Here is a 21,707-nt window from a genome sequence, read left to right on the forward strand (position 1 = left end):
CCTCCAGACATTCCAGAGCACACTCTTGTCCTGTACAGCTAACAGTTTGTGGATAGGATCCGCTAGATCTGTCATCCCCAGCCCCCCAATTGCTGGAGCTGGGATGCTAGGTAATAGGCCCTAGAGTGAGGAACTGCCAACCCTCCCTCATCTTTTCTATACTCTAATGTCGTTAAACTAATCCTTGCAGTCTTTTTGCTCCAAATCAGTTCCTTGAATTGGGAGTCTATCCTGTCAAACCACTTTCTAGGGATCCAAACCGGGGTGTTGTTAAATATATACAAAAGCTGCGGTGCCCAAACCATTTTTATCAAATTAATTCTTCCTACTACTGAGAGTGGCCGTTTACACCAGGATGTGCATTTTTCACAGAATTTGCGAAGTAGAGGAACTAAGTTGAGGTCTATATATTGGGATGGGTTTGGGGATATCTGTATACCTAAGTAACGAAAGGTGGGTACTATTTGTATCATCTCTGCTCCCTGTGGTAATGGTTCAGTTATGGGATCTACCGGCATCAACACTGACTTATTCCAGTTAATGGAAAAGCCTGACAAGTTTCCAAATTCGTTTAGAGTTAGTTAGGTTTGCCTTTACTTTCACTTTAATTAATTAAATACCAACATAATTTTAATTTTTGAAAATAAGTTCACAGAGGCAACAGTAATGACAGCATTAGCCTAGCATGCTTACCTTTAGATTATTCAGGTATCCACTTAACTGAGTATCGTCTCTAGATATCATGTAACGATAGTGATTCTGATAGTAATTGGATAGCTCATAGTACATAAAGACTGGACCCTATTTGAAAATGAAAAAAGGAGAGATTAAGATGAGGTTTGATTCTTAACTCTTTCACACCTGCTTAACTCTTCAATAACTTGTACTACATGTATGTTAATAGTTTTTCAGAACATGCTAAAGCACATGTACTAAAAAAACAGATATTGGAAGATTAGGATTTGGTGGCGATCATGTTACTGCCTCCACCAATTCCATTGAGAAAATGCAAAGTGTTCCCTGAATGGCCTTGTGCCAAGCACAGGACCCAGAATCAAGTAGAGATAACTTTAGCAGGCACCACTACTACAGTAATCTCCAGCTTCCAAGGGGATCCCACATACATCCTTAAATTAATCCAAGATGGACCAGTGTAACAATGTAAAAATTGCCATACCTGCAATTAATCTAACTATACTTCCCAACAAGGTTTTCCTGCTATTGAGCCTCCTCCTCCTCCCGATTTCCAGGAAAGGGTAGTTGGATCATGCTAGCTTATTGTGCTACCCTCTGTTGACTATAGGCAGCTTTACATTACCTTAAATTTTCATCTAATCTCAGTTAAGAACCCCAAAAAAGGAGATCAAACCTATTTTCTGCCATATCCTATTAACTTTATAACATCTCCCTAATTATAATATGGAGATAAACTGCCAAAAGCAACATTACCTGGACTTTAAAATGATGAGTTGACCTTTGGGAACAGGTTACATGTTCCACCTGTTTTTAGGGTAGAACATGTAACATGTTCCCAATGCTGCAGCCACTATCTGCTACCCCCCTCCCCCTCCAAAAAGGTAACCAGTATTTTTTACAATTGTTTAAAGTTATGCTTTGTCAGTGGAAACATGTAACAAATATAAAGTAGGCGTTATCCAAATTTGGCTGGGAATGTTGGAAATACATCTTTAAAGTTTTTAAGGAAAAAAAAAATTCAAGTTAGACTTACCGGTAACTTGTTAGACAGGAGTCATTCAGGACAGCAAACTACCCGCCCTTCATGTGATTATATATATCACATGAAGGGCGGGTAGTTTGCTGTCCTGAAAGACTCCTGGAAAACAAGTTACCGGTAAGTCTACCTTGAATTTTCCCTTATTGTCTTTCAGGACAGCACATGAGAGGATAATCGAGACTTACCAACTATGGAAGGACAACAGCCTGCAGGACCTTTCTGCCAAATGCCTGATTACCAGCTGACAGAAGGTCCAGTCTGTAATGACGAACAAATGTAAGATAACTTGATCACGTAGCCGCCTTAAAAATTTGATCTGGGGTGGCACCAGCTTTTTCTGCCCATGTAGTGGCTAGAGCTCTAGTAGAGCGTGCTCATATTCCCGGAGGAGGAGACAAACCCATCTGGAAATAAGCTTCAGAAATAGCCAATCTTAGCCATCTGGCAATTGATCCCTTTGAAGCTTGGCGTCCTCTTCTGTGGCCAGAAAGCAAAACAAATAAAGAGTCCGAAGACCTAAAGTCCTTTGTTATTTCCAAGTAATGTAATAAAATTCTTCTTACATCTAAATTATGGAATAATTCTTCCTTAAGGATTTGAACAAAAAGTTGGCAGGATGATCCTCTGCAATCTATCTTCTCGCAGTCTATTCTTCTCGCAGTCATAACTGCCACTAAGAATACTGTCTTAAGAGTCAAATTCCTTAATGAGATTGTCTGTAATGGCTCAAAAGGATCTTTTGTGAGTGCTTGCAAAACTACTGACAGGTCCCATTTTGGAAAATGTTTAGTAGGAACTGGTCTGGACCTAGTAAGTGACCTAAAAAATATTGTAACCAAGGGAACTGCGGAAATAGGTTGTTCCAGGTATACTCCCAGGGTAGCCACTTGCACTTTAAGAGTGCTAATTGCAAGACCTTTGTCCACCCCATTTTGTAGAAATTCCCGAATCGACACAATGTCTTCTAAGGTTCGGTTTGCCGAACGACACCAAAAGTTATAAACTCTTCAAACTTTAGTGTAGATATCTCTAGTCACTTTATTTCTACTAGCGAGTAGAGTGGACACTAGAGGCTCTGACAAACCTTTGTTTTTTAATAGCTGCTCCTCAGATACCAAGCGGTGAGACTTATGCTGGCCATACACTATATGAAAAATCGTCCGAACCCATTTTCGAAAAACGAACGTTCAACCGTGAACGCAAACGATCGTGCCATCATGTAATGACCGATAAATCGTTCAGTGGACATAAATAATTTTTTTGTTTGTTTTTTTACATATACCTAATGCATACAGTTTGGACGGGAAACACATTACCCTTTCAATTTATCGTTCCTTCGGCATAAAATTTCCAACCTTGTCCTTAGTTTTTTCAGCTCAAAAACGTCCCAACGATTATCGATTTTGTGCCCATTAACTGGCCGAAAAAACTAACGAACGGTCTAAATGACCGATTTTCGGACGATTTTTCGTATAGCGTATGGCCAGCATTATTCTGGCTACATCCGGATTATACACTGGGCCTTGAAGTAGTAAGTCCTGTCTGAGGGGAAGCTGCCAGAATGGTTTGACCGACATTTGTAGGATGGAAGAAAACCAGGCCCTTTTTGGCCAGAACGGGGTGATCAAGATTACTGACACTTTTTTCCTTTTGTATTTTTCTCAATACCAGAGGAATTAGCTGAAAAGGGGGGAAGGGCATTTATTCCCATTGATCCGCTGTCTCAGTGCAGAGAGAAGAAATGAGGGACCTGAGCATTTTCTTTTGATGCAAACAAATCCACTTGCGGGCACCCCCACATCTGGGTGATTAATGTGAATATTGTAGGATTCAGACTCCACTCTGCTTCTTGAATCTTGTTTGCTCAAGAAGTCTGCTATTCTGTTTAGCGTGCCCTTGAGATGTACTGCTGACAGGGAGAGTAGATGCCTCTCTGCCCATTCTAGGATCTCTGATGATAGAAATAGAAGAGTCCTGCTCCTTGTGCCCCCTTGTTTGTTCAGGTATGCCACAGTGGTGGCATTGTCTGACAGGATTTGCACATGGGACCCTTGAAGGTTTGGAGAGAAGGCAGCCAAGGCTAGAGCGACGGCTTTCAACTCCCTCCAATTTGATGACCTTCCTGCTTCTGCCTGGGACCAAACTCCCTGTGCTATGTTTTGACCCCAGTGGGCTCCCCATCCCCAACTGCTGGCATCTGTCATGACCCTTATTTCTGTTGGGAAGGACCAGAGTAAGCCCATTGACAGAACTGCTTGATTTCTCCACCACCAAAGGGTCCTCTTTACCCTGGTGGGAAGCTTTACTCTTGAGTCTAAGGTTTCTGGACTGTGATCCCAAACTCTTAAGAGAAAACTCTTAAGGGGCCTGAAATGGAGTCTTGCCCACTGAATGGCTGGCATAGTTGAGGTCAGGGTTCCTAGTACTGACATAATCCTTCTGATCGATGCCTCTTGGTTTGTCTGAAGGCTAGATACTACACCTATTACTTTTTCTTTCTTCTCTTCCAGAAGAAATATCCTTTGCTCTACAGAGTCAGATAACCCAGGAACTGAACTCTCTGTGCTAGATTGAAATTTGATTTTTGAATGTTCACAATCCAGCCCAAGGCCTCCAGATGACTGTGGGCCCTGTCCAGGTCCACCTGTAACTTCTCTCTAGAAGGGGCAAAGAACAGGAGGTCGTCCAGATAAGGGACGACCACAATTCCCTGTAGCCGGAGCGGAGCTAGGGCTTCCGCCATAATCTTGGTAAATATTCGGGGGGCAGGCGGAAGAAAGACCAAACAGGAGAGACCTGAATTGAAGATGTAGCACCTCCCTTCCCATATTTACTGCCAGTCTCAGGTATTTCTGAGACTGAGCGGCTATAGGTACATCCAGGTAATCCTCCCTTAACTAAGAGATTTCTTACCGAAAAGAGTGCATGCAGAATCGCCTGTATTGGACTGATCTGTTTAACGGTTTTAAATTGAGGATGAGACGAAAGTTTCCTGACGGGTTCTTTCAGGAAAATATGGGAATAGAAACCGTGGTACCATTCCTCTAGAGACACCTGAACCACAACATCCTGTTTTATCAGATCCCCTAACAGGTTCTTCATGGCTAGGGCCTTTGTGGTGTCTTTTGGCAGGTCTGTTATACAGTATCTCTCTGGAGTAAGGTCCAACAGTTCTATTTTGTATCCCTGGGCCAGCAAGTCCAAAATAAAAGGGTTTTTTGTAATGTTTACCCAAAGAGGAAGGAATTTTTGAAGCCTTCCTCCCACAGGCAAAACCAAGTCCTTGTGTTTTATTGGCTGGCGCAGGAGGATTGAAAAGGACATTCCTTCTGCCTTTACCTCTTTGCGCCGACCAATTCCTTCTTTTTTCTTGGGGCCTGTTACCCTGCTCCCGGCTGTTTTTTCTTCTTTATAGGAAAGGATTTCTTTCAATCAGCTGTTCTATCTAAAACAGACTCAAGATCAGGGCCGAATAAGAGATCTCCCAAAAAAGGAACTCCACACAATTTATTTTTGGAAACTGCATCCCCAGGCCATGTTTTCAGCCATAGAGCTCTCCTAGCTGAGTTAGTCAAGGCCCCTGATCTGGCTGACATCCTTATTGATTCTGCAGAGGCGTCAGAAATATATGCTAGAGCTGCTGTTAGAGTTGAGAAGGAATCGAGAATCTCCTGCTTGGGTGAATCAGCTATGATGTGTGCCTTTAGCCGATTCAGCCAGAACTCCATATTTCTAGAGACACAGGTTGTAGCCATAGCTGGCTTAATATTCCTCATAATGGATTGCCAGGCTTTTTTTAAGTTGCTGATCCATCCTCTTGTCTATAGGATCCTTCAGAATACCCATGTCCTCAAATGCCAAATCCGTTGATCTGGACACTTGGGAAAAGGCTGCATCCAACTTCGGAACCTTGTTCCATAGTGACTCTGGGTCTTCATTAAATGGAAAACGCCTCTTATGCGCTCTTGGGGAAAATAGGATTTTTTAAAACAGCTTACCTGTAAAATCCTTTTCTTTCGAAGGACATCACGGGACACAGAGCCACAGTAATTACTGATGGGTTATATAGGTATCACTGGTGATTGGACACTGGCACACCCTATCAGGAAGTTCAACCCCCTATATAATCCCTCCCCCTTGCAGGGATACCTCAGTTTTGTAGCCAAGCAATATAGTGTATTAGAAGAGGGGCGGGACCTCTGTGTCCCGTGATGTCCTTCGAAAGAAAAGGATTTTACAGGTAAGCTGTTTTAAAAAATCCTATTTTCTTTCTCGAACATCACGGGACACAGAGCCACAGTAATTACTGATGGGATGTCCCAGAGCAATGCTACCTAAGGGGGAGGGGGGAACCACAACCAAGTAGGGTGCAATCAGACCTGAGGACCCTGTACCGCTGCCTGCAGCACACTACGCCCAAAGGCGATATCCTCATGCCTTCTCACATCCACCTGATAGAATCTAGTGAATGTATGAACTGAAGACCAGGTTGCGGCCTTGCAGATTTGAGCCATAGAGGCCCGGTGATGCACTGCCCAAGAAGCACCAATAGCCCTTGTGGAATGTGCCCTGATCTGAAACGGAGGAATCTTCTGTTTCAAACCGTAAGCTTGAATGATAAACTGTCGAATCCATTTAGAAATGGTAGCTTTTGACGCTGCCTGTCCTCTATTGGGACCCTCTGGCAGCACAAACAAAACATCCGTCTTGCGGATCTGAGTAGTTGCCCCTAGATAGGCCTTAACTGCTCTTACTACATCCAACAAATGTAGAGATCTCTCTTCCGGAGAACAGGGATCTGGAAAAAAGGAAGGTAGAACAATGTCTTGGTTTAAATGAAAATCAGAAACCACCTTCGGTAAAAAACTAGGATGAGGGCGTAGTACCACTCTATCCTTGTGTATAATCAAATAAGGCTCCTTACAGGAAAGAGCTGCTAATTCTGATACTCTTCTAGCAGAAGAGATGGCCACCAGAAAAATTAATTTCCTTGTCAACAAGACCAAAGGAATCTGACTTATTGGTTCAAAAGGCTGTTTCTGTAACACAGCCAGGACCAAATTCAAGTCCCAGGGGTTTAGGGGCGCTTTAACCGGAGGATTAAGACGCATCACCCCCTGCATAAAGTTTCGGACCAAAGAATGCGAAGCAAGTGGCCGCTGAAATAATACTGATAAAGCAGAAACCTGGCCCTTGATGGTACTCAAGGCCAGCTTCATCTCTAATCCCATCTGTAGAAAATCAAGGATTCTACCTATGACATATTTCCTGGGATGCCAACCTCTGGATTCACACCAGGTTATATAAGCCTTCCAGACTCTATGATAAATCATCCTGGAAGCTGGCTTCCTTGTATTAATCAAGGTAGATATGACAGGACCTGAGAGCCCACGACTCTTCAGAACATGGGTCTCAATAGCCAAACCGTCAAATTTAGCGTTTGTAAGGCAGGATGGAACACTGGACCCTGAGATAACAGGTCTGGGCGTACCGGTAGGGTCCACGGGGAACCCACCGTCATCCTTACTATTTCTGCATACCAAGTCCTTCTGGGCCAAGCGGGGGCCACCAGAAGTACCGACTTCCTTTCCTGCCTGATCCTGCGAAGGAGTCGTGGTAGTAGCAGAATAGGCGGGAATGCGTAAATCAGTGAGAACCGATGCCACGGAATCACCAACGCATCCGTCCCGCATGCAAGAGGATCTTTTGTCCTTGCCACAAATCTGTCTATCTTTTTGTTGAATCGGGATGCAAAGAGATCTACATCTGGAACCCCCCATCTTTGGCATATGGCCCAAAAGACGTCGGGATGCAGAGACCATTCCCCTGGAAGTAACTGCTGGCGACTTAGATAGTCCGCCTGCCAATTCTCTATTCCCGGGATGAAAACTGCCAATATGCATGGCACATGCATCTCTGCCCAGACTAAGATCTGGTTCACCTCTTTTTGAGCAGCTCGGCTCCGGGTGCCTCCCTGATGATTGACATAAGCCACTGCTGTGGCATTGTCGGACTGGATCCTGACCGGACAACCCTGTAGCCTGATAGTCCAGGCTTTTAGAGCTAGATGTATCGCCCGGATCTCCAGAATGTTGATGGGTAAGGTCCTCTCTGTCTTGGACCATACCCCTTGGACCGCAGCCTGTTCCAGAACTGCTCCCCAACCTGACAGACTGGCATCTGTTGTTACCACCGTCCAGGTAACCGGTAGAAAGGATTTCCCCTTCTGCAGGTTTTCGGGTATGAGCCACCAATTGAGGCTCTGACGCACCGCATGCGACAGGTGCATCGGAAAGTCTAATGCCTGAACCTTCTTGTTCCAGGTCGACAGAATACTGTGTTGCAGCATTCTTGAGTGAAACTGAGCATAGGGAACTGCTTCGAATGAAGACACCATCTTCCCTAGTAGCCTCATACAAAGGCGGACTGAGGGACCCTTCTTGGTCCTTACTGTCAGAATCAGCTCTCTCAAAGCAGTGATCTTTGCCTGGGGTAGAAATATTTTCTCCTGGCTTGTATCTATAATCAGACCTAAATACTCCAGTCTTCTTACTGGTTTTAGGAAAGACTTTTCTAAGTTGAGGATCCAACCCAGGTGTTCTAGATACCTGACCGTGGTCCTCAAGTTTCCATTCAAAGAGGCTACCGACCGGTCTATCAAGAGCAGGTCGTCTAGGTATGCTATGACAGCTATACCCTGAGCCCTTAATCTGGCCAGAGGAGGAGCCAAGATCTTTGTGAACACTCGAGGTGCAGTGGCTATCCCAAAAGGCAGAGCCACAAACTGGAAATGGCGCCCTCCTACCTCGAAGCGCAGAAACTTCTGATGAGCAGGAAAAATGGGCACATGCAGATATGCATCTCTGATGTCTATTGATGCCAGAAATTCTCCTCCCTGCAGGGTGGGAACTACTGTTCGAATTGATTCCATGCGGAAGGATTGAATCCTTAGGAATCGGTTCAGATCCCTTAAGTCCAAAATGGGCCTGACATCCCCATTTGGCTTTTGGACCGTAAAAAGGTTGGAATAGAAGCCCAATCCCTGGTCCTTTGCGGGAACTATCATAATGACCTCCTGCGACAAAAGTCGCTCTAACGCTAGAAGGAGCGACTGCTTCTTCTCTGGGTCTCTGGGAACATTTGATCTGAGGAACCGAGGAGAAGGGAATTCCTGAAACTCCAGCTTGTACCCTAAGGTTACCGTGGAGACTACCCATCTGTCCTGGAAGTCCTCGTGCCAGAGCTCTGAGAACTGTCGCAGTCTTCCCCCCACTCGAGTGAGCGGGGGCGCCCCCTCATGCAGAGGTCTTAGTGTTTTGCCTAGTAGGCTTCTTTCCCCAGGACTTCTTTTGTCCCTGGGGTTGACTCTTGTCTCTGGACCCCGATGGAGGCGGCCGTCGAGACTGCCTGGAGGCTGAAGCCCCCGGCGCTGGGGAAAGAGTCCGTTTGAAAGAGGGACGCTTACTCTTCTTCTTGACAGGTAAGAGAGTGCTTTTCCCACAAGAGATTCTCTTGATATAGTTATCCAAGTCCTCTCCAAACAACCTTGCACCACGAAATGGAAACCCAGCCAGTAGCTTCTTACATGGTGCTTCGGCTGACCAATTTTTCAACCATAGGATTCTACGTATATGCACCAACCCCAGTGAAAGACGGGAGGTTTGCACGATAGAATCTCTAATGGTGTCAACCGCAAAGCATAAGGCCGCTGGAAGGTTAGCAAACCCCTGGGCCTGCTGTTCAGGTAATACTTTGATGACCTGCTTAACATGGTCTCTTAAGTATTGACAGACTCCAATCGCTGCTACTGCAGGTTGGGCCACTGATCCTGCTAAGGAGAAAACATCCTTCAATAGGGATTCCATCCTTTTATCTACAGGATCCCTGAGCATCTGAGCATTGTCTACAGGACAAGTCAGGCTATTATTTACGGAGGAAATGGCGGCATCAATAGCCGGTATTCCCCACATTTTAATAAACTTTTCTTCCATCGGATAAAGTGTTGAAAACTTTCTCGGCGGAAAAATTAAAGTTACGTACCGGTAACGTCTTTTCCTGTAGTCTTTCAGGACAGCCACAATAGAGAGATAGTCTCCTCCCCTTCCTCTGGAAACACTGCGCCAGCCCATAAATTCTCTCCTCCCCTGCCGGACCTCAGTTCTTTCAAGAGTACCTCCGGCCAGCTGGGGAGACACAAGAACACATTAATAACATACCAATCAATATCATTACCATATTGCGTTCTGGTCTTTAATAAGACCCCCCCAAGCTTAGGGTGGGTAACTAGGGCTGTCCTGAAAGACTACAGGAAAAGACGTTACCGGTACGTAACTTTAATTTTCCCTTTTCGTCATTTCAGGACAGCCACAATAGAGAGGATAATCGAGCACTTCCCAATTAGGGTGGGACTACAGCTTGCAGAACTTTTCGCCCAAAAGCCTGCTCACCTGCCGCCACCAAGTCCACTCTGTAATGTCTAACGAAAGTGGAGTAGCTGGACCAGGTTGCTGCCTTGCATATTTGCTCTGGCGTTGCTCCAGCCTTCTCTGCCTGGGAAGTTGCCACTGCTCTGGTGGAGTGTGCCTTTATGCCTCTAGGGATCTCCTTCCCTGCTAAATATGCCTGCCCAATAGCTAATCTAAGCCACCTGGCAATCGTGCGTCGGGACGCTCTGAGACCCTTTCTGGCCCCAGAAAACAAAATAAATAGAGAATCAGACTTCCTTATTGTTTTAGTCATCTCTAGGTATTGTAGGATACACCTCCTTACATCTAAAAAATGAAATTTTAGTTCCCTTTCACCTGAAGGATTGGGACAAAATTAGGGTAGGACTATTTCCTGGCTTCTGTGAAAGCCTGACGCCACTTTAGGCAAAAAAGCTGGATCAGTCTTAAGGACTAACCTGTCTGGCAAAATAACACAAAAAGGAGGTCTAATTGATAACGCCTCAATTTCGCTGACCCTCCTGGCAGTTGTCACTGCTACTAAAAATACTGTTTTTAGGGTAAGCTCCCTTAACAGGCACTTGTCCAATGGCTCAAAGGGATTTCCCGTAAGGCTCTTTAAAACCAGAGATAGGTCCCACCCGGGAAAGGGAGGACCCCTGGTAGGTCTCTGTCTTGACAGTGCCTTAAAGAATCTGACCACCCATGGATTGGTAGCCAGAGACTTCTCCCGATAAGCACTGAGTGCTGAAACCTGACTTTTAAGGGTACCTACAGATAACCCCTTGTCCGCTCCACACTGCAGAAACTCCAACACAGCTACGGGACTCTGCACCGAGAAGGAGTTTTCTATGCACCATTTGTTGAAAAGGAGCCAGACCTTTTTGTAAATCCTACGTGTCTCCTTTTTCCTACTGTTGAGGAGGGTAGAGATTAAGCTCTCCGAAAACCCCTTGGATCTTAATATACCCTCCTCAGTAGCCAGGCCGCTAATTTCCACTGCTGCACCTGTGGGCAGAGGACTGGACCCTGCGACAGAAGATCCTTTCGAGGTGGAAGGAAAAGGGGCGGCTCCGCTGCTAACTGACTGAGGATTGAAAACCATGCCCTTTTCGGCCAATATGGAGCTACTAGAATGAGAGAGGTGCTCTCTAGTTGAAACTTCCTCAGAACCGCCGGTAACAGCACCGGAGGAGGGAAGGCGTAGCATGTCCTGAAATGCCAATTCTGAGACAATGCGTCCACCCCCAGTGCTCCTTGCCCTGCATTTAGGGAGAAAAACCAGGGGGTTTTCGCGTTGTCTTTTGAAGCGAAAAGATCCACTTCCGGGGGTCCCCATTTCTTGGATATGAGATTGAAGACCTCCTGGTTGAGGGCCCAATCTCCTTCCTTTAGACTCCTCCGGCTGAGGAAATCTGAGGGCTAGGCCTACTGCCCTCAGCTCTTTCCAGTTGGAAGACCTTTGCAGTTCGTCGCCCTTCCATGTGCCCTGCGCTAGAAGGGATCCCAAATGTGCCCCCCAGCCTTTGCCACTTGCGTCCGTGGTTACGATCTGCGGGACTGAGGTAAGCCACAGACGTCCCTGTGACAAGTTCACCTTCCTCCACCACCAAAGAGATCTTTTTATTTGATGGGGAACCTGTACTAAGGTGTCTAGATCCCTCTGACTGTGGTCCCATACTCTTAGTACATATGACTGCAGGGGACGAAAATGTAATCCTGCCCACTGCACCGCTGGAAGAGTAGATGTTAGAAGGCCTAACGTTGACATTATGGACCTTTTTGACACCAGATGGTTGCACTGGAGGGAGAAAACTGCTCTGTCCAGCTTTAGAATCTTTTCCCTTGGAAGGAAAACTCTCAAAAGCGTAGTGTCCAGCAGGTATCCCAGGTACACAATGCGCTGTGAGGGAATGAGACTGGACTTTTCTAAGTTCAGCAGCCACCCCAACCCTGTTAGTACCCGCTTTGTAAGATCGAGGTCCTTGATCAACTGTTCTGGGGATACTGCAAATAGGAGCAGGTCGTCCAGATAGGCTATGACTGACACCCCCTGGAGTCGCAGGAAGGCCAACGCCTCTGCCAGTACCTTTGTGAATATGCGGGGCGAGGAGGATAGCCCGAAAGGCAGTGCTTGAAACTGTAGATGCAGTATTGTACCTTTCAGGTCTATTGCTAACCGGAGAAACTTTTGGGAGGTTTCTGCGATAGGGACGTGTAAATACGCGTCTCTGAGGTCCAGAGACACCATGTAACCGTTGTGCGGCAGCAGGGCCCTGACCGTAAAAATTGACTCCATGTGGAATCTTTTGTAGCAAATTGACCTGTTTAAGGGTTTTAAATTCAGAATCAACCTGAATTTCCCTGAGGGTTTTTTCACTACAAATACGTGGGAATAGAACCCCTCTCCTTCCTGCCCCTTTGGTACTCTGTGAACTACGTTCTGAATTTCCAGTTCCTTCAGGGCGTCTACCAAAGCTTCGGCCCTTTCTGTGCAGGTGGAAAGCTGCGTAACAAGGAACCTTTGCGGGGGGGGCTTTGAGAATTCCAAGAGATACCCCCTTCTTATGACCCCCAGGATAAATCGATTGGGTGAGAGGGTCTCCCACTGTGGAAGGAAGGCCCCCAATCTTCCTCCCACCGTGCCTAGAGAGTCATTGATCTTTGCGGGCTTTCTCAGGAGGGCGAAAAATCGCCCCTCCTCTGCCCTTGCCTCTTTGGCCCCAAGTTTTCTTCCCTCGTTTGGGAGAATCCTTGCCTTTTTTCGGACGAAACCCCTTCCTTGCCTGAGCTGGGGCTTTCCGTTTAAGCGGAAAGGACTTCTTTTTGTCCGCTGTACGGTCTAAGACCGTCTCTAACCCAGGACCAAAGAGTAGATCACCTGTCAGGGGTATCCCGCACAATTTGACTTTAGAGGCGGTGTCCCCCGGCCAAGTTTTCAGCCAGAGCGCTCTTCTGGCCGAATTTGCCAGTGCCGCTGATCTGGCCGACATACGGACTGACTCTGCCGAGGCGTCTGCAATGTATGCGATTCCTCGCAGAATCGTGGGGAACGAGGCTAGGATAGTTTCCTTGGCTGTGCCAGCTTCAATATGCTCCTGAATCTGGAAAAGCCAATGTTCTCAATTGCGGGCTACCACAGTAACAGCCATTTCTGGCTTTAAATTACCCACAGTTGAATCCCACGTCTTTTTTAGAAGTGAGTCTATCCTCTTGTCCATGACATCCGACAAGGCCCCCATATCCTCGAATGCCAGGTCTGTGTGTCTAGAGACCTGAGAGAAGGCGGCGTCCAATTTGGGATTTTTATTCCAAATGGACCCTGGATCCTCTGAAAATGGGAACCTTCTTTTAAGGGAGCTAGAAAAAAAGGGTTTCCTCTCAGGATCCTGCCACTCCTTTTTAATCGTTTCCACCAGAACTTCATGTACTGGAAAAACTTTTCTTTTTTGATCTCCCAAGCCCTTATACATAAGGTCATGGAGGGATAGGGGTTTTTTATCCTCGTGTATACCGAGGGTTGTATATATTGCCCCTAAGAGGTCTTCCACCTCATCCAGGAACAATTTATACCTGGAGATTTTCCTGGACTCCCCGTCCTGGTCTTCCCCTTCTGACTCCTCATGGGAGTCAGACGTGCCACTGTCCGGTTGCCTCAGCTCCACCCCGGAAGGGCCTGACGTTTCCTCTGCCATAACTAAATTAGAAGATCTGGCAGGTGCAGAGCCCTGAGCATGAGGCGGGGTTGTATCCTGCTGAATGGGTTTAGAGGGAAGCTGAAACGTCTCAAAAAACGTTTTAAAGGATGAAAAGGTGGATGACAGCTCCTTCACAGAAGCTGCCAAACCAGACTGCTGTTCAGATTCCCTTTCCTTAACCAGGGAGTCTATGCATTCTTTACACAAAACCTTAGTCCATGCTTCCCCTAAACTGTCTCTGCAAGAGGCACACTTCCTTTTAGAGACATGAGTGGACTTTGTTTTTTCTGTAGATTTCTGAAATTACATACAAAAACCACATATTACATTCAGCATGTTTAAGTGGAAACAACCCTGGGAGTGTACCAGAACCACCTTAAGGGAACTGCGCACACCCCCCCCCACCCCCTGACCACCCAGGGGGTCTGCCCCCCCTCTAAGTAAGGAACCATACATGAGGAGGAGCAATCCTTAGATAGAGAGGACCCTTCCCCAGGGAACTCTTACCTTTGGAAGGCTGGAGATAGCGTCCGTATGAGTTGCAGCATCTGCCTCAGACATGACTGCAGGTGGTTGCCTGTGTAGAGTCTCACACTGTCTCCACGTGTAGCGACTCACTCCAGCCTGAGCCCGGCCCCCTATCAGCACCGCGACCCGGAACCGGAAGTCGCGGGTCAAAGGGAAAGCGTCCGCCCCCCCACCGGAAATGACGTCACCCGTCGTCCGGCCCGCTGGTTCCAAATTTTGCGGCCTGTACAGAGTACAGGGAGAGCGGACAGTCTCCATGCTGCGGCCCTGTGGACGCGATAGGGGTCCCCCACGACCTGATGCCGCGCTCAGCAAGGAAGGGGTGGCTTCAGCTGCGGTAAGCACCGCCACTCTTTATCCTGGAAGCCCCTGCTTCCCTAGGGATGTTTCTTTAAAAAGAAAGGCCACAGTCTCCCTGACTGCACCCGGCCTGGTTCCTCTGCACAGTGTCTCCCCACCGGAGGAAACACTAATAACTGAGGTCCGGCAGGGGAGGAGAGAATTTATGGGCTGGCGCAGTGTTTCCAGAGGAAGGGGAGGAGACTATCTCTCTATTGTGGCTGTCCTGAAATGACGAAAAGGGAAAAAACGTTTGTCTGGGTGATCCCACTCAGAATAAATAAGCTTTTCAAGTAAAGTATGAACAGGAAAAGCATGTGCTGCTTGGAAAGGTTTCAGTGACCCCAAAGCAGAAGAGGATTCTTTAGCAGTTTCAGGTATGGGCAACTTAAATGTGGAGCGGACCAATCCAGTGAGGATCTGCACTAAGACTTTCTCCTCTTGGGAAGTCACAGAAGGTCCCTCTCCACCTGAGTCCTCCGAAGAGGAATCATCCATCCCATCCCGATCCTCTGAAAGGGATTCATCTCCTTTATCCCAGAGCTCCTCTGTCTGAGGGTCTTGGGGAACAGAGGAAAGCCTAGTGCGTTTTCTTCCACTGAGTGAAGACATAATCACGGCCATTAATCTTTCCTCTAGACCATTAATGGTTGAGGAAAAAACCTCTTGTGTAATATATACAGGGGCTGAAGTGCCAGAAGCAGGTGTAGCCCCTGACCCCGATGGCTCTCCCTGGCTAGCCGTCCCTGGCCCATCTTTAGGGGGGGAGGATGCTGCCGACAGGGGGCCCTCAGAACCTGAACGAGATCCCCTAGTGTCTCTGGTTCCTGGGGTGCTTGAACCTCTTCTACCCATAGTGCAAAGCAACAAGGTGTGAGGTATACAAATGAACACTGCCCGCTGAGCGATGTAGTCTGGCTAAAAGCCTTGCTACCCAATGCTCAGTCTGGTGTTACTTCAGTAAATGCTGCCTAGGAGAATGCCTGTGTCCCACCTTACATGCGACCGTCAGCTCTGTGTCTCTCAGAAGGCTGAGTGCACCTGTACAGAGTGCCTTTAATAGCCTGCAGCTGGCCTGAGTGGGAGTCTAAACACTCTGTGCGGACGTCCCGCCCCCTCCTCTACCGCCCCCCCCCTCGAGTTTTGAAAAAAACGAGCGCTTCCCGCACTGCCGACTCTCCTGTCATGCTTCTGGAGAAAAGGCTGGGGATGGGGGTGGGAGGGAGGGAGGCTGGTAACAAGATCTGCCTGAACGGCTATCTTCAGAGATGGTGGCCATTAGGCCGCAGAGCCCGGGTGGTATAACCACTTTCTAGACCCCTGTGGCCCCTCTCTAGCCTGGGGGGAACATTCAAACATGAGAAATCCCCCTTTCCACCTTACCTGCTTGCAGCCTGCTTTGAGATGCTGGGACATAATCAGCACTGAACACCTGAGACAGTCAGTCAGCATGTGTAGGTTTGTGCTCTTGGCAGCCCCCGGTGGTCACAATAGGCATAGCATGCATTTACCTTAAAGGAGAAAAGCCACTAGAACTCAAAAATTCTGTGGAATCTCCTCTTACCTTATCCAGCCGCAGGGTGCTGTTTACACAGACCCAATCTTCACCTCTCACGGTGGGCTCCGTTTGAAAAAACCGTCAGAGACTGGGGCCCCCATCAGTAGGGGGATCCAACAGTTCTGGGACCGTAAAGCACCTCGCCAGAAATTAGGAAGTTTAAAGCCATTTTCTGATCTGCGGGGTCCAGCTCTCTAAAAAGAGAAGCATTACGGGTAAAACCTAGTTTCTTCGGACACGAGGCCCGGGTACCATTCAATTCGGCCATGAAAAGACACTTTGAATGGATCCGGTTCGCCTGGCTTGCCCCAGTATAGGATCTTAGGATATTCCCTTTGGAGCTCAGCACAGGACATCTTTACACGTCCATCACCTAAGACACTGGCGTAAAAACTGAGGTATCCCTGCAAGGGGGAGGGATTATATAGGGGGTTGAACTTCCTGATAGGGTGTGCCAGTGTCCAATCACCAGTGATACCTATATAACCCATCAGTAATTACTGTGGCTCTGTGTCCCGTGATGTTCGAGAAAGAAAAAGGGTTTTTTCTCTGGATCAGCCCATTCCTTCCTAATGGTCTCCGAGATTACCGAATGTACAGGGAAAGTGCGACTTCTTGTTTCACTAAGCCCTGCATACATTCGATCATGCAGCAATAATTCTCTTTTTTTCTTCCTCTAATCCCAATGTTGCATATATTGCTTTCAACAGACTGTCTACTTGCTCTAAGGACAGTTTGTATCTTGAAGGTGCATCTTCTGCCTCTTCCTCCTCCTCTCTGGAGTGTGAGGGGGAATGCTCCCTTTGGGTAGGAGGGCCAGCCTCAGCCTCTACCGTTGGGATTAACTGAGTCCTGAGAGGGGTCTGAGGTAGTCGCCTGACTCAGTGCTGGTGTTACAAGAGAAGAGCAAAAAGCCTGTATAGTAGCATCTAGCTCTCTCTTAGCTGATGGGATTATGTCGCTGCATGCAGAAGAAGCCTCTTCTTTAACTAAGGAGTCAATGCACACTTGGCATAAAGTCTTCTTCCAACCCTCTAGTAACTTCGTCTTACATGAGGGGCATCTCTTTTTGACAGCTGATTCAGAGCTCTTAGTCTGCCAGAAAAAATGACAAAAAGAGAACACCAGCATCTAATGAGTCAAAGCTTCCTCCTAACGGACTCACCACAGGTGCACAGGTAGAACACCAGCTAACTCCCTGTGCCCAGAAAGGCCCCAGCCACCAAGGGAGAAAAAAAACAAACATTGTGAGAGAGGCACCATAGTGAATAGGGTAGCTCCCTATACCCTCTTACCTGTGCCTTGCTGATGCCTGTCCCACTTGTGGCTGCCACAGAATCCATAGTGGTGCTGCTTTCGTTCGGTGGCTTCCAAACACCGGTTCCAGAGTCCAAAGACGCCGCTGCGCCGGACCGGAACCGGAATATAGGCACCAGGACCGCTCCTCCCTTCTTCACCTGCGCCATTTCCACCGGAAATTGCGATGCGCCTGTTCCTAGTGCCCTTACTTCCGGCCGGGTCTCTACTAAGATGGTGGGGGCCTGTAACGCTGGCATGCGGTTTTAAAAAAGCCTGCGAACGGCTGCCACCACCTAAGGAGCGGCTCCAGGAACAGTCCTGCTCTCTTTTGAGCAGAAAAGGAAAAAAGGAGCCCACTTACCATCTACCCTGTGGCGCGACGTGGGAGGAACAGACTCTCTGGAGGAAAAAAAAAAAAAAAAAAAGGTATGGTGGGGTAGGCAGCCTGGCCTCTCAGGACAGCACCATAAGAGACCCTGGCTCCTACTAGGTGTTCCCTTGCTGATGAGCTGTAGAGAGAAGCCTCCTTTTAAAATGTGGTGGAGTTTGTGTTTCCTGTTTCCTAGTGGGTGGAGCCACTCTCTCATGTGCTGTCCTGAAAGACGATAAGGGAAAAAAATACTTTAATGAACAATCAGAACAATGACCGGCCATAGACGGTTTGACTCTCATCTGGTTCAGCAGAGACTGTCTGAGATTCGAACCATGTATGGGCAGGCTGAATGTACCAAAGTTGATCGTTCAACCAGGCAACTAGCAACTGAACATTAGGATGTAGGTACATTTGTCTGCATCGATCATTCTTTGTCTAAGCTGCTCTGAATTTATACGGTTGTAAAACACAGATCAGTTAACTGACCAGTAGCTAGAAAAGGACAAAAAATTGCTCCCACAAAAGGAGTCAGGTTGTTGGACTTACCGAAAACAACGATTTTAAGGTAAAAGGGATACTGCAGTTGCAAGGTTTTGAGCCGGTAGTAGCACATAGGTAACAGGAATCATTTGTGCTCGTACCAGTATAGTCGTACTAAAATAAATAAAAAAAACAAAAACAGATTAGTAGAGATTGTATAAAAGAAATAAATAAAAAAAAAAAAGGGAAGAATTATTCCACAATTCCTTAGCTCTAGATGCAGTAATGCATTTTTACCATAGATTCAAAATGTCCATCAAATCATTTTATTGTCAGCTGTCATGCCTTTCATTTAATTTTAGAAATGTTGTGTGTTGAAGTTCATCCCAACTTCTCCTCCCCTTGCTGTTCCTGCTGCTACGTCAGTACTGCGAACCATAAGGCTGATGGGCAATAATGCAAACAGCAAAGTGAGGAAATTGCTGAAGAACTTCATAATCCTGAATCCTATGGATCCTCCAGTGATCAATGCAAACTTTCATAGCTTAAGATAATAGTTTTATATAAAAATTTATATCTGCAAGCGCTCTGGTGTCCACTCAACTAGTAAGGCGGCCAGGTTTAGACTCCTCAAAGTGTATGTATTGCACTCACCTGTTCCATGGTCCAGCTCTGGTTCACATACCTGGATTACTTAAGCAGGTGAGCTTGGTTGCCTTACCATTTCACTATGTGTTTGACACCAGGGAGGCAACACACACACAGCCTATTCACTGGATACACATACACGTAAGGTATGCACAATTTTTTCTTTTTTCAGCACTTTTTTCTTCCTTTTTTTGACACATTTAATACACCCATGTACCATTGTGTATGTATATTTATACACACATAACATATATAATATTTTTTTTTCCACTTACACTTATGTGTTTTCACTTTTCTCACATTTTTTGTGTGTGAATGTTTTGTGGCAGTCGAGCATGCCATGTGGGTGGTTTCCTGGCTGGGGTGGGGTCCCTTGCCTCAGCTCCAGAACAGACAACCATTTGGGGTCCCATCTTCCTCGCTGCCAGACAAGTACAGTGTTATAGCCAACCTGTGAGTGAGTATAGATTTCCTTTCTCCCCATGAGGTCTTTACTACCCTTAAGGGGGTAGGACATATTAATATTACATATCCATTTGTATTTACAGTTAACTTCTGTACCCAACTCCTGATGAATGGCAGATAGCCAAGAAACGTGTTGAGTTTCCATGGGTTGCTCAGTCAAGCCTGGCTTACTACCTATTCACTGGCCTATATATATTTTATACATTTAAAATTCATTAAGTAGTATGTAACCACTCATGTGTATGTGCATCTATCTTACAGCAGTTCTGTTGCATATGGGTTACCAATGCCTGTTAATAGGAAATACCTTGTATTATACTCTATTATTACTTACTATCTCTTATGTGCTGCCAAGTTGACATATATGTATCTATTATGTTTATGCCATGTGTATGTGCAGATATATGAAAATACTTTTTTTATCTGTTTTATATTACTGTTACAAATAAATAATGTTTACCAACCACTCTACCTCCACAAGTCAATTGCCTCATTTAAAGACCCAAATCCCCCCTATTTTGGTTACGTACTCGGGATGGGAGGTACATATAATGTGCCTCATTTAAAGTCCCAAACTCCCCCCCCCTTTTTGGTTCACATACACTTGACTTGGTCACTAAGAGTGGGTGGGGGGTGAGTTCCCTGCCCCTAATCCTTAATTCACCCCAGTCTATTAGTGGGAGGGACACCCATTTTATTTATGAGCAGAATTGTGGAATTTATTGTCCCTTGTACTATTTTTTACTAAAGCAGTGGCTAATAAGGAAATACATAAAAGTCAGAGGCAGGAAATCAAACCCCAAAATCCTCTGTGTGCTCAGCATTCATTTACAGTCTAAAATCCATAGGCAAGATGCAGAGAGAACACACTCCCAATGCATTGGTTCACCTAGTGGCATCTGTTGCAGATTAACATAATCTTTGACTTAATTACTGTTATATGTAACCCCAAAAGGCAGATCTCCACCTAGTCCTGACCCACAGTGATAGTCAGGGGTTTGCTGAGAGCTCAGTTTCCAGGTTACTTTCTCTCTAGAATACATTTTTCACAGAATCCTACATGAACTGAAATTCCTATTTCTCCATAGAATCCACTGGGTAGCCGTCAACACCAACATTATGGCAACTTATATTTTGTTAACCTTCTGCACCATGCTATGCACATTAAAACACATTTCACATAAACTTAACATTAAACAATGCAGGGATTTTTAGTGTTCATCAAATTTCCCTGCTCAACCAGAATGACACTTACATGTACATAGCATTTTTGAAGGGACACATAGGTGGGAGATTTAATCAAACTGGAGAGCGCAAAATCTACTGTAGCTCTGCATAGAAACCAATCAGCTTCCAGGTTTTTCTTGTCAAATGAACACGCTGAAGATGATTGACTACTATGCAGAGCTGCACCAGATTTTGCACACTGCAGTTTTAGTAAATCAACCCCATAGTGCCAACAGCTCAGACTGGCAAAGGTGGATGAGAGCCACTAAACCAGGTCTATCCACTGACCTGAAACCTAACAATTAAGTAGACTTCTGTGCTTAAACCAGATACTAGTGCTACTGGGGTGATATGCCATGCAACAGATACTATTCTCAGTTAACAATATCATGCTGTTATAGGCTTGTAGCAAATTTTGCACAAAAACATTGATCTGGGTTCTCATATATATGAACACATGCGCAATGTGATCCCTCTCTGATCCATTCGCAACCAGCATTAAGTATACATGAAGGACTGGCTCCCGGATATAAGCAAAGACTCCTATTGTTTCATGACCTTTATGGCCACGCTGCTGGATCCTCAATAGAAACATAGGGAGCGAAGGTGGATCTCACTGTTTGGTCATGGGCAGGGATAAAGGCCAGGGAGCCATGAAACCTTTCATCATTTAACCCAAACTTTTGGTAAAGTTCAACTTAAAGAAAATGTGTCACAAAAAAAAAAAAAAAAAAAACAAACACCCCCCCCCCCCCCACACACACACACACACACACACACACCAGAAAAAAAAACACCACATACTAGATTTGAGCAAAGACTTCTATTGCTATACTAACATTATAACCACATTATTATACATTATAACCAGCCTGGCTTATGGGCAGGAATAAAGACAGGGGAGCCATGAAAC

The 21,707-nt window shown here is 46.2% G+C and overlaps 1 protein-coding gene across 3 annotated transcripts in view; it reads right to left on the reverse strand.

Moving 5' to 3' along the window:
• LOC141128251 (cell cycle control protein 50B-like) overlaps nucleotides 1–21,707 on the reverse strand; it is a 62,060-nt gene that overhangs the window by 20,838 nt on the left and 19,515 nt on the right. For all 3 annotated transcript variants that reach the window (XM_073615446.1, XM_073615444.1, XM_073615445.1), the window contains 2 exons: nucleotides 18,521–18,628; nucleotides 694–801 (listed from right to left, as the gene is read on the reverse strand). In XM_073615446.1, the coding sequence (XP_073471547.1) occupies nucleotides 694–801; nucleotides 18,521–18,628 (216 nt within the window). The remainder of the gene's footprint in view (nucleotides 1–693; nucleotides 802–18,520; nucleotides 18,629–21,707) is intronic.

The sequence above is a fragment of the Aquarana catesbeiana genome, linkage group LG02, assembly GCF_042186555.1.
Source record: "Aquarana catesbeiana isolate 2022-GZ linkage group LG02, ASM4218655v1, whole genome shotgun sequence".
Lineage (NCBI taxonomy): Eukaryota > Metazoa > Chordata > Amphibia > Anura > Ranidae > Aquarana > Aquarana catesbeiana.